This window comes from Lipophrys pholis (genome assembly GCF_963383615.2).
Source record: "Lipophrys pholis genome assembly, chromosome: 22".
Taxonomy (NCBI): domain Eukaryota; kingdom Metazoa; phylum Chordata; class Actinopteri; order Blenniiformes; family Blenniidae; genus Lipophrys; species Lipophrys pholis.
The window spans coordinates 20,116,957-20,129,313 of record NC_137644.1 but is presented as its reverse complement, the minus strand read 5'-3'; the positions used below and the strand labels follow the sequence as shown (position 1 = coordinate 20,129,313).

At 43.7% G+C, this 12,357-nt stretch overlaps 1 protein-coding gene across 1 annotated transcript in view; it reads left to right on the top strand.

The window, feature by feature from the left end:
* Nucleotides 1-12,357, top strand: part of nav3 (neuron navigator 3) — a 285,560-nt gene that overhangs the window by 227,777 nt on the left and 45,426 nt on the right. The window contains exons 12-13 of the mRNA XM_080492455.1: nucleotides 2,018-2,410; nucleotides 4,126-4,245. Of these exons, the coding sequence (XP_080348581.1) occupies nucleotides 2,018-2,410; nucleotides 4,126-4,245 (513 nt within the window). The remainder of the gene's footprint in view (nucleotides 1-2,017; nucleotides 2,411-4,125; nucleotides 4,246-12,357) is intronic.

The following is a 12,357-nucleotide window of genomic DNA, read 5'->3' as shown; positions in this document are numbered from 1 at the left end:
AAAAAGAGAAACGGAACGATTATGTGCATCAATATCAGCATGTTAATCCTTTCATTCAGTGTGTCTGCATTTATATGTAACCCATAGTGGAAATCACGTTTATTTATTTGTTTGTTTGTTTGTTCTTAACATACATATGAAAAGATATACAAAATACAGATACATACAATAAGAATTAAATAAATAATAGTAATATATGCTTTTTCCCTCATTTTTAAAGGATTAAAGAATAAATTTACATTATAGTTTTACATCTAAACACCACATACACACTCATTGAGTCAGTGCATGTGTATGTGGGCCTCGTCAGCCTGAAAAGTCCTGATCCTGTTTGTATCGGGTCTGATCATCAGAACTGGTTCATCTGGTTGTTTCATAATCCTGGTGTCTATAAACCTAACAGACGTTATCATGAGGAAATGAAGTGAACTGAGCACAGATCTGAACCTATTAATCAATGCATTTGATTAACGTGCCTGCAAGTATCAAAGATATATATCCCGCAACATATATTCACGTCACGTCATGTTGACATGATATCTGGTTTATTAAAGCATCTTCAGACACACAAAAAGCCTCAATCTGGTTTACCTTTCTGAGTCTGTCTCGGCAATATGACACTATATATTGGACCTCATTCTGTCTGCGTGTGCCTGTAATGCATATTAACACCTGAGAGCCGCGTCCTGCTGCACGATCCAGTCACTTTCCTTTAATAACGTGAATGCAGTGCGCTTCTTTTCCCAGCAGAGAGCTCAAGTGAGGCTCCGCTGCTGGCAAGATCCACACTGTGAATCCAGCTGCAGGGCTGACTGTATATATATATATATATGCGTGTGTGTATATATATATATATATATATATATATATATCGATCAGTCTGCTGAGTTCCTTTTTGAGCAATAAATGATGCGACTCCATTGAAAATCAGTTTATTTTCAGCTCTTTGTCCAGGACTGAAGGAGACAAACTGCTCTGCAGATGGAGGAAAGTCTTTTGTCTGCCTCCACCAGCTCACATCTTTTTGTCTTGACGAAATGACGCCTCGCATTCTTCTCCTTTCTCTCCACAGATAGATTAATGTCGTAAATCAGACCGAAGAGCGATGATAAGTAATTCTGTCATGTAGATTAAATAGAAACCAAGAACATAATGAATGTTTCAGGTTCATCAGAGACGTACTGGACCGGCTCCACTCGTCCCAGTTTGAGAAATGAATTCTTCCCAATAGAAGAATTCACTAGAATACACATGTTATGTAGACTATTGACAGAACAAAGTGAAAATGAGACACAACATCTTGACGTGATTAATAAAGATGTCAGATGAATAATGAAGTCTTTCTACTACGTAGAGATAAATTATCATCAATCAAAATCACTTTTATTTATTTATCAAAGGTCCTATGAGAACTATTGTTTCATATTACGGGGGGGGGTTGTGAAAATACCCATAATGCAACAGTTATAGAAGTTTTAGGAACATTTTGCACCAGAAGGTTTAAACAAATTGGCATTCTGTTGAGACTGTAGTCATAAGAACTTTAAAGATTAACTTTAAAGGTTGTTGTGACACGATTTGACCTGTTGGGCTGAACTAGAATGTTTGACTCTCCTGGTTCATCTGATTCAAACAAAAGCTTCTCGAATCCTCAGCCGTTTTCCTCCTCGCTCCATTTGTGTCTGCACGTCACAGTGGTGCATTGTGGGGATCTGATGTGTGTCCTCATGGGCGAGAACCTTTCAAGTTAACACACTGGAAGAAACAGGACACACACACACACACACACACACACACACACACACACACACACACACACACACACACACACACACACACGATGAGAGTGCTGCAGACGTCTGTCTGCTGGAAATACGACCGATCATCTCACCTGAATGATTCGCCCTTTGCACGGCGATGCGCTTGATGTTGTTTCACTGCGGCGTTTCAGAGGTGTTTGTTTGGTGGGCGATGCCCCGCCTCTCACCGTGTCTCCGGTCCTCCTCTGTCTCCGCAGTACGCTGGAAACCACCTTCGACACCACGGTCACCACAGAGGTCAACGGCCGGAGTCTTCCCGCCCTCGCCACACGCTCCTCCCCCATGGCCTGGCGTCTGGGCCAATCACAAACCCCGCGCCTCCAGGCGGGCGACGCCCCCTCGATGCCCAGCAGCTACGCCGCGCCCAGAGCGAGCACTGCGGCCGCCGGCGCCACCACGGCCCGCTACAGCGGCCACTCAGACCCCTCCAGGTTGGTGCACGGCGCCCCCGTGATGAGACGAGCCGCGGGGGCGAAGGGGGCGGAGCTGGGGGACAGGGGAGATGGAGGGAAGCAGATGGAGGTGGCAGGGTACGTGAGTGACGGGGACGTCCTAGGGAACAACTGCCGGATGGAAGCCATCGCCAGCGGGTACGATGTGCACGTTGGCGCCCTCTAGCAGAGTGACTAATCCCTGATGACGCTCTGCTCAGCGCTCGCACATCCAGGGCAGAATAAATATCGATTATATAACCGAACTAACAGCCTCACTCATAACTCTCAATCATCATCTTCACCGATCACTAACAGCACGAGGAATGTTCTCACTTCCTGCTTCTGTCTGTTTGCTGCAGATGAACGCATCTGGGGGTCAAATCCACTTTAGTCATTTAGAATCTGAAAACAATCCGAGTGTTCAGTCACTTCTTAATCTCACTATGGGGCAGTTATTGCACGTTACCTCAAATTAATCAATTTGTGCAAACTACTGTAAAAAAGTATTCAAACGATTTTAAAATCATCGATGGTCTTGTATAAAGATAAAGGATATTACAGGAAGATGCAAACTCATAATGACCAAAAATGGTATTCTCACTGTATAAATGAAGCAGAAAATTAGAGTTATGAGAATAGATTTGTGTTTGATATGAAATTTGCGACTTGGTTTGAGGCTTAGACGATCAAATTCTCTCCATGTTTGAAATACGTTCATTTGATCCGGTCCGGTCTCGCTGGTGACGTAGCTCTAATCTCAATACGAAATTGTTTCCCACGTCTGTGATAAAGTAAAATACACAACATCACCTCCCATAGTTCCGTTTCCCGACCACCACAGATCAGAAAAGGTTGCTGCTATTATTCTAATATCCACGTCTTGCTCTCTGCTGAATCTTGCAGCGCGGCTTCACATTGTGCTGCGTTTTCATTCACTTTCAAGCGGCTTGCTGAGTTTAATCCAGAGTATTCACACCGTCACCAAGGCCTCCTTCCTCTCTCCGTGCATTAATACAAATCACCCGCCGACGTCCATCAAGGCTCCATGAATGTGAAGGTCTAAGTCATACATCTCCATGAACCTTGAGGACGCGCTCCACCTCGACACATCACCTGAATGAGAACAGATCGTCCTCCAGCAAACATCACCGCGGCGTGAATGCAGGCGTCTGAGCGAGTGAGAGATGAGTGGAGGAAGTGATTCTCATCCCAACTTGCTTCAGATTTCCTCCAAAAAACAGAGAATTGCGACTCAGTTTTCAGCCCAAATAACGTTAAAAACCCAAACACCTCAATAGAAACCAGCCCAAATCTCAGCCTGTGTAGGAATCATGTTAAAACTATTATATGTGTAATAAAGAACACGTCAGAAATACTCAAACGCACAAAATAAACACAGTTAAAAGGTAAGAGGGTTTGGCTCCCCGATTGGGGGATACCTCCATATCTGGCAACCCTGGTCAGCCTGGAGATCGATTTTTAAATGGTTGTTAAATAAAAGAAACCAACTCTAGACAACATGAGGAAAAGTGAGAGCACATCTTTTAACAGCTTTTATTCTGGCGGAGCCGCTTCCTCCGGCGCTTATCGTCGATGTAGAAAAATATCTGAACCGGTACCACTTATGAAAAGAATTGGCGCTTTCACACGACCACAAAGCCGCTCGGACACGAGTCACTTGTGAGTAAAAAATCAGAGTTGGGTCTCATTTCCCTGCAGTGTGAACGAGGCCGAAGTCACAATTCAATTCACTCAATTTATTTAATTTCATTACTTTAAAAAAAAGAATTCACATGAAATCCCAGAAAATGTTTGTTTTGTATATTAAATAAGTCAAATTGAATTTCCTCTAATGAACTCTCCTCTCACAGGTACCTTACGGACGGCGGCCTCCATCTTTACACTCGGAACGCCGGCCGAGGCGCCGACGCGGCGGCTCCCCGGGACGCCGCCCAGCGAGGGAGCAAGGAGCTGCAGGGCGACATAGACAGGTAAGGCGATGCACAGAAACGTCCCGTCCACTCTGGGTTCTGATGGCTTCAGTTGCTCCGCTTGGTTCACGCCGTGGCGGCGGCGGCGGCGGTGGCCGCGGCGTTTGCAAGGACAAACCCGTCGGACTGGAGTCATGGAGAAACGTGATGCAGGAAGACGAGCTTCGTATAAACTTCCGATCCAGTCTGCTGACGACTTGTTATGACCAGGTCACTGACAAGTTAACCTTCAGTCTCTGATTCACTGATCGGCGTGATGAATTTAAGTATTATGTTACAGTTACTAGTCAAACAGGATTACTTCCACGATGGAGTCTTTGATTCTCTGAATGATCTGAGCTCTGTTTATTCGTTCGGTCTAACGAAGGAGGAGAAATCACATTTACTGGCTTTTATTTTTCACTTTGATTCTTCTCAGATCAATTTTCTGTGTATTTTACATTTTTTTAGAAGTATAGTTTTAACTTTGTTTTATTTTATCTAATTTGAAAAAGCATACAACAGTCCAGCTCAAAGGATTTGAAACATTTTTGAGATGAGTTGTACAGTTTATTGAAAAAAAGAAAAACATACTAATCCACAGCTGCTGTTGATAGAATAAAGAAGAATAAAGAAGAGATGAGTTTACCATCACACGTTCTGAGTGTAACGTGTTCCAGCCTCTGACAGACAATCACCATCCACAAGAACAACAAAACGTCTCAGCAGGAAACTCTTGTCCTTCAGAAGAAACGCAGAGCATCTTTATTTTAGGACCATCGGAGACTAAATGAGGTGAGGAGGAGAGCGGCGCCATCGATTCGGTGCCGCCAGGCGCTGACTGTGATGACAGGCCGTCACCAGGAATCCACTGATGCAGTGACATTTCCCAGCGCCGCAGCTTCAGCTTCAGCTTCTGCCCAGACTTAATGAGTGTCGGTGTTTCCGGGAGCGCGAGGTGTGGGAGGAAAAGACTCCCCAAGACTGAACTGGCTTTAGTTCCAACGCTCTGAGTCGACGAGACACGACAGCACGCAACGAAATCTGAAAGCTCATCCAAAGACACTTTGTTCAGGCTTCAGATCTTAAAGAGGCGTTCAGGAGGAATCGTGTCGTTTCAGAAAGACGTTTTGAAAAGTGTTTACATGGAAAGAGCAGAAAGGCTGTAGTTTTCATGTTGGGCCACTAGTGGGTGCTGTTGGTTGGTTGGTTGCGATAAACATTATCAATGGCGAGTACAGGGATATTCCAGTGGATAGACGACGTTGGATTTTTATTACGGTGACACTCGACTCTAAAACTTCCCAGTAGAAAATAAACTGGCGGTCATGATGCCATGGAGGAAACCATCAACTGAGCATGTGCAGTAGCAGCGTTTCCATGGAGTTGGAGTTGGAGCATTTTCAAAAAGTTCCACCTTGGGAGTGCTTTCAGTGGCTCCCAGCACCGTTGTCATATAAACAGATGCAATGAAATTTGAGGATTTTCAAAATAAAACCCAGGTGACAGTTGCTGATCTCTGGTGCTTCTTTTGTTTCTGTCACTGTTATCGGCAGCGAACCTGAACATATCTGTGATTGGCCAAGCATCAAACCCCGCCCCCTGTCAGCCTGTCACTGATCCGGCCGTCGGGCCGGACTCTTACAGAACGGAGACGGAGGACAAGAATAAATGTGAACCGTCTCTTCTTTCTGCCGAGGCCCGGCCTTATCTCTCCATTTCAGTATTCTGCCTCCAGTACGTCTCACCTTGGCTTGACAGAAATCCCCAAAATGTTCCACTTTTCCACAGCTAGAGTCTGTGTTGGCGCTCGGGGCCTCCGGGGCGATGAGGAAATATTGATGCCTGTTTCCCCTGAAGACGCCTGAAGGCAACAGAGTCCCGATAGGATCAGGACGTGAACTCCACAACCTCGGATTCCCTCCCTTCATTTCTCCCTTTTAACTAACAGAAATATGTGCATGTAGACGCACTCACACACACACACACACACACACACACACACACACACACACACACACACACACACACACACACACACACACACACACAGAGGTGCAGCCTCCCCCTGACATGTGTGATTGTCAGAAGCTGAGCTGTCGCTCCTGCTGACACGCCACAAAGCTCAGGGGGAAAAAGTCATTTCCGAAGCAATCCTTCACCCTGGCTTTACTTCTGTAGGATTGAATCTGGCTTCCATGACTGCTTCTTTTTTATCATCCGGGTTCCCCCCCCACCCCCCCACCCCTCCACCCCTCCACCCCCCGTCTGTTTGCTGACTTCCAGGAACTGTTTATCTTCTGGACTGTGCACGCTGGCATTAAAGGAACAACAGATGCAAGAAAAGCATTTATTCTTTTAAAGCAGGTGACTCTGGTCGTCACTGTGGGCTCACCGGGTTACATCACCCTGTGTGCCGAGGGGTGTGGGTTTGAATCCCGCTGCAGGGCAGGCATCTGAGGTTGAGTAGACCCTGTGCAGAGTCATCGGTCGTTGTTGTTGTTGACATACGTTATAATCAACAACAGACACTTTTTGTAGCTGGAGCTGTTTCTTGTACTTTTGCAGATCATGTGTCTTTATTGTAATTTCACTCACTTTTTAGCTCCTTTATTATTAATTTAGCCAAACAAAAGTGGTTGACCAGCGAAGTTGGCCGAGAAGGTTCTGTTTTCGTCAGCGCTTATTTATTTATTTATTTATTTATTTATTTATTTATTTATTTATCTATTTATTTACTCGTCGAATGATATATGTAATAATAATAATAATAATATATGCTTTTCCCCCAATTTTTTATGGATTAAAGAATACATTTATAGTATAGTTTTACATGTAAACACCACATACACACTCATTGAGACAGTACATGTGTATGTGGGCGTCGTCAGCCTGAAAAGTCCTGATCCTGTTTGTATCGGGTCTGATCATCAGAACTGGTTCATCTGGTTGTTTCATAATTGTGTCGTGTCTATAAACCTAACAGACGTTATCATGGGAAAATGAAGTTAATGTCATTAAAGTCATTCTCGGCTTTTTCACTTTCACATTTATTTTGCCAAGTTTTGGCAAAACTAATTAACCCGAATTGCTTGAACTAGTCTGGGATGATTCGTCACTATTCAAGATTGGTTCCATTGACTTTTGAGAGCGACTGGGTCAAAGGTCAAGGTCTGGGTCATGGAAACACAGTCAGTGTTAAACCAGTTGATGTCAAACCAAATGTTCCGTTTTCAATTCAACAAATGGAACGTCGAGAACAGGTCCGTGTGTTTGGACCAATTCCAGGAGGTTTCTAGTCTTCTTATTTGTAAAGTAAAGGAATACTAGGCTAGTTAGTACTGCAGTGCTACGGTTTGTAATTTAGTCAATAGGTTTGAGCTTTATCCATCCATCCATCCATCATCCATCCATCATCCATCCATCATCCATCAAGTCATCATCCATCCATCATCCATCATCCATCCATCTCAGTCCACAGAGGGTCATACTGAATCAGGTATTAACGTTCCTCTGAGGGTCTCTGACTGAACAGCAGCTCTTCTTTTCTCATTTTAGTATCTCGAGTTTCGGCTCATGACCCAAAGTCCACGATAGCAGACGGTGTTGATGTCAACTGAGCAGTGACCAGAGGTTAACCTCTCGGTACCACATCGCTCTGACCGCTGGACTCTCCAGCCAATCTCACGTTCATTACAGTTTCTAATCACAATTACTTCACCATTCCAACTTGACTTTCATGCACATTTGCACGTCGGTTCATCTGACTTCTCGTCGCGTCAGACCGGAGAGCTTCGTCCAGCCTGAGTGAGATGAAAAGACGAGTGCAGCTATAAAGTTTAAAGTACCTGAGCTTTGTTTGTGAAGGCGTATCTGGATGCTTTGGAGTGCGACGATTCCAAACACTCATCCCTGCATCGCCACAAATAATCTAGCTGACGCTAATGTCCTTACATTAGAGTTGAGTTCCAATCAGACACTGAAATTAGAGAGAAAACTCTGAAGTCCTGGTGGTGACTTTCACTCGCACTACGAATAGAACTTCCTCAAGCTGACCATCTGGCCTGGAACAGCCCAACAAGAAGCGCTCAGATGCTGCTTCTGATCCGCCCTCCTCACAACAATGGGGGAATTCATGAATTCATTCTTGGCTGAAAGCTCCTCTCTAAAAATATCATCCTGTCATGCAACATGGATGAGCGCCGACTCGTGGCTCCGCCGTCGGTAGGAGAGCGTTTTGACACCAGCAGGCTCCCTGTTCTCAGCACAGGCATGAATAAGTAACAGGCCTTTGCTTTTAGTGTGTGTGTGTGTGTGTGTGTGTGTGTGTGTGTGTGTGTGTGTGTGTGTGTGTGTGTGTGTGTGTGTGTGTGTGTGTGTGTGTGTGTGTGTGTGTGTGTGTGTGTGTGTGTGTGTGTGTGTGTGTGGCTGTCACTCAGTCCTGCTGAAGCCGCCCTGCTCGTCACTGCTGCTCTCAGCATCGAGGAGATTTGGAAGCTTTTCCTGACAAAGCCACTCATTATATAAGTTTCTGTGTCGCTCAGCTCAGCCAGGAAATGTCACACCTGAAACTGCAGCACCTCGCCACTTCTGCTCTCCACGATTTCGTAAGTTTTGTTGTTGTTGTTATTTATGGAACTTGTCAGTTTCCCTGTTTCTCTTCCCCTGATGAAGAGGACGCACACTAAATGTAAAGACGCTCCAGCACTGATTTAAGTACCCAGGTGGTTTTTTCACTTGCATTCTGTCGATGCAAGCGTGTGTCCTCACCTGGGCAGGTGTTTGGATGCAGATATATTTTCTCTCCAGAACAGGGAAAGTGTAGTTCACACGACTTGCTGATTATCCGTCCATTCATTCATTCGTTTATTTTTCTTTGGCCTTAATGTAGCTGCGTCTTCCATTTTGGATGCTTATCTGCATTGTGAACCTTTTCCTCCTCGTTGCCTCCAGGGGGCAGTGTGGCCAGCTCCTTAATTCCAGCAGTGAATCCAGTCAGAATGGGCAGTGGTGAACTATAGAGACGTTCCCACTCGGCTGTCGTTAACCTCAGATGTTTGCTTGTTGGATTTTTGTCGGTGTATATATCGGTTGTGTGTGGCGTCGTGGACACGAAGGTCAAAAACAAGCCGTTTTCTCTTGAAACGTTTCAAGCGCTTTGGGTCAAAAAGCTGCGTTTCCCCCGTTTCCATGGCAACTTGTCGGACCTTTTTCAGGAAGTTTCTTTTCCACAGAGACTCAGTCTGAACCTTTTCAGGAAGTTTAATCCGTTTCCACGGAGACGGGGTTGGAGCGTCCTCATAAACTTGCCTTTTCATCTTGTTTCCATGGAGACGGTTTTCAAATAGTTTCCACTTCGGGAGCCGTTTTCAAAAAGTTGCGTTTTCTGTGACGCCGAGCACCGTTGCCATGGAAACAGATACTCAAAAATGTGCAGTTCACTCAGTTACCTCTTTGATTATTCCCTTAAATCCTTTTGAGATTTCTTGTTCGGCATTTTACTTTTATATATATATATATATATATATATATATATATATTTAGATCTTTGGATATCCTTGGATTGATCCACTGGACCAAATACTTTGGTACGTGTGTCCTTTACTCTGTATATACAGTATATCCTGGTGGTTGCACTACCGTTGACCCTCAGCAGCTGTTAGAAGAAGCTCGTTCTGTGTTAGAATCCATCATATTAATTTGGTTTGTTTAGTTAATACAGATGTAAAAGAGTTATTCTGGTTCCTTCTTGACCTTCAAGCTAAAGAACGGCCAGCCCAGGTTTTCTTATAGAAGCAGTGGAAGATGTTGAAAATGTCCACCTGTCCACGTGTCCACGTGTCCTACGTCAGCCATGTTTTCTCTGTGCTGCCTGAGTTAAAGAACTGAATGAAAATGATTTGGCTCAACGGAGTGAATGAATCTCTCAGCAGTAAAGATTCCCGTCTTAATATCTCTGTTCAGTTTCAATATGCACACACCGACATGCAAATACATTTTTAAAGAAAACTGAATGTAGAAAGGACAAGAAACGGCTCTGATGTAAAGCAAGAGTGTGACACATATGGCAGCTGTAGGAAATGTGGATTAATAAAATAAGCCTCTAAAGAGTTTGACGCAGCGTCCTGGTGTGTGAGAGTGGACCTGCTCCGGCCTCGGGTCCTACTGGAGGGGATTTATAGGAAACGATGAGCTGGACCTGGTGACTCACCTTGAAGAGACACGAGGTGACGTGATGTGGTGAAACGACTTTTCTCTTCCTGTGCGACACGTAAACACACAACAGGACGACAATGATTCTCAGGCAGGGATTCTGCTTTTAGACTCAGAGTTTACACGACAGCGTGTCCAGGTGACGACGCAAAAATTGCATTGCAGAGCCACTGAAAACACAACTTTTTGAAAACAACTTCTAAGGTGAAACTTTTTGGAAATGCTTGGGTTTTGTCGTCCTTGTAAATTTTGGAAAATGCAACTTTTTTGAAAACACTGTCTCCCTGGAAACGAGGTAGGACGGAACTCTTTTTAAATACTGTCTCCGTGGAAACAATGGAAGACGCAACTTTTTGAAAATGCTTTGTCTCTGAGCTTTTTTCTAGTTGGAAGGAAAAGGAGGAACCTGATTTCATTCTGACACACATAATGGATTCTCCTTCAACTTATTGAATGTTTTATATATATATATATATATATATATATATATATGTCTTATTTGAGATGAATTTAAAAAAATAACCTTGAAAAACAGTAGCACTTACCTGCTGTCTTTTCAAGGAGCTCCTTTGTTTTCAAGGGTGTGTTGAACATGAAGTTTGTCTTTGAAACGGTGGAGAAAGTTTGTGAAAGACTTTGATCCAGCGTCGTTGGTAACTCCCTCGCTCTGGCTGGTTCAGCGTGTGAAGTTAATGGAAGATAGATTTTGGATAAACAGACTTCAGGGCTTCTGCTTCATTCATCTGAAAAGTCCCCAGGATACGACTCCATTCATCATTCGACGGGACTAATGAGTTTGTGGAGATAAGAATCGACAAAGCTCTCGTCATTGTGAATCCACTTTGCTGCCATGGAGCCCGACTCTGTTGTTGATTATGAAAATGTAATCTTGTTAAATGATGAGTGTTATGGTGTGATTACAGAAAACCAACATCAACAAAGGCCTACGAATCTATTAGTTTGTGTCCTGAACCGGAGCTCAATGCGCCGAATATTCAAAGATTACTTCTGTAGATGTAACTTTGATTTAAAAAAATATAAAAAAAATACTTCTGACTTCTAAACAGTTAAAGACACTTGATTCAAATCTTTTGGAACATGTAAAGTTTGGTATCTTTGTGGCACACGACTGCTTAATGTTATCCTGGCAACAGAATAAGGAGTAGGAATCCATCAGTAACAGCTTGAGTATCGTGACGGCTTCTAATTGAACACATTCACACTCAAAGTACTCAAAGTACTACATTAACACATACAGATATAAGCATGTAACTCACAGGGATTCAACTCAAGATCCATACGGTCGTGGTTTCTATTGTACACAAGTGTTTCACTGTGGGCATGACATAACATATATTTCTCACCATTTCTTAGCAGGTACATGTTATACGTGTTCCAGCGATGTCAACCCGACACTCCCATGCTGATTCTTTCATTTCTTACGTTTCCATCATTTGGCGAGTTAAAGCCTCGAAAAGCAAGTCCGTCACAGATGCAGCCTAAAATAATTTTAAACGAAACCGCAAGAAATGAAGCGTCGTCACTCGAAATGTTGTCGTGAGAACTGGGCCTGAGGTTCACGACATTCCCACAGAATTTCTCACCAGATCTTTTAATCCAACCCTCGTGACTCGCTCTCTGATTTAACGTGTCGCTCATTAGTTCCTCTGTAGAAACGTTATTACGTTATTATGCTATTACGTTATTAGTTATACGTTATTACGTTATTACGTTATTAGTTATACATTATTACGTTGTTAGTTATACGTTATTACGTTATTAGTTATACATTATTACGTTGTTAGTTATACGTTATTAAATTATTACGTGTTGTGACTTCACCACAGTCCGTCTCTCTCATGTTTCCCAGAAGTGTTGACCCTGGTTTGACTGACCCTGGTTTGATTGACCCTGGTTTGA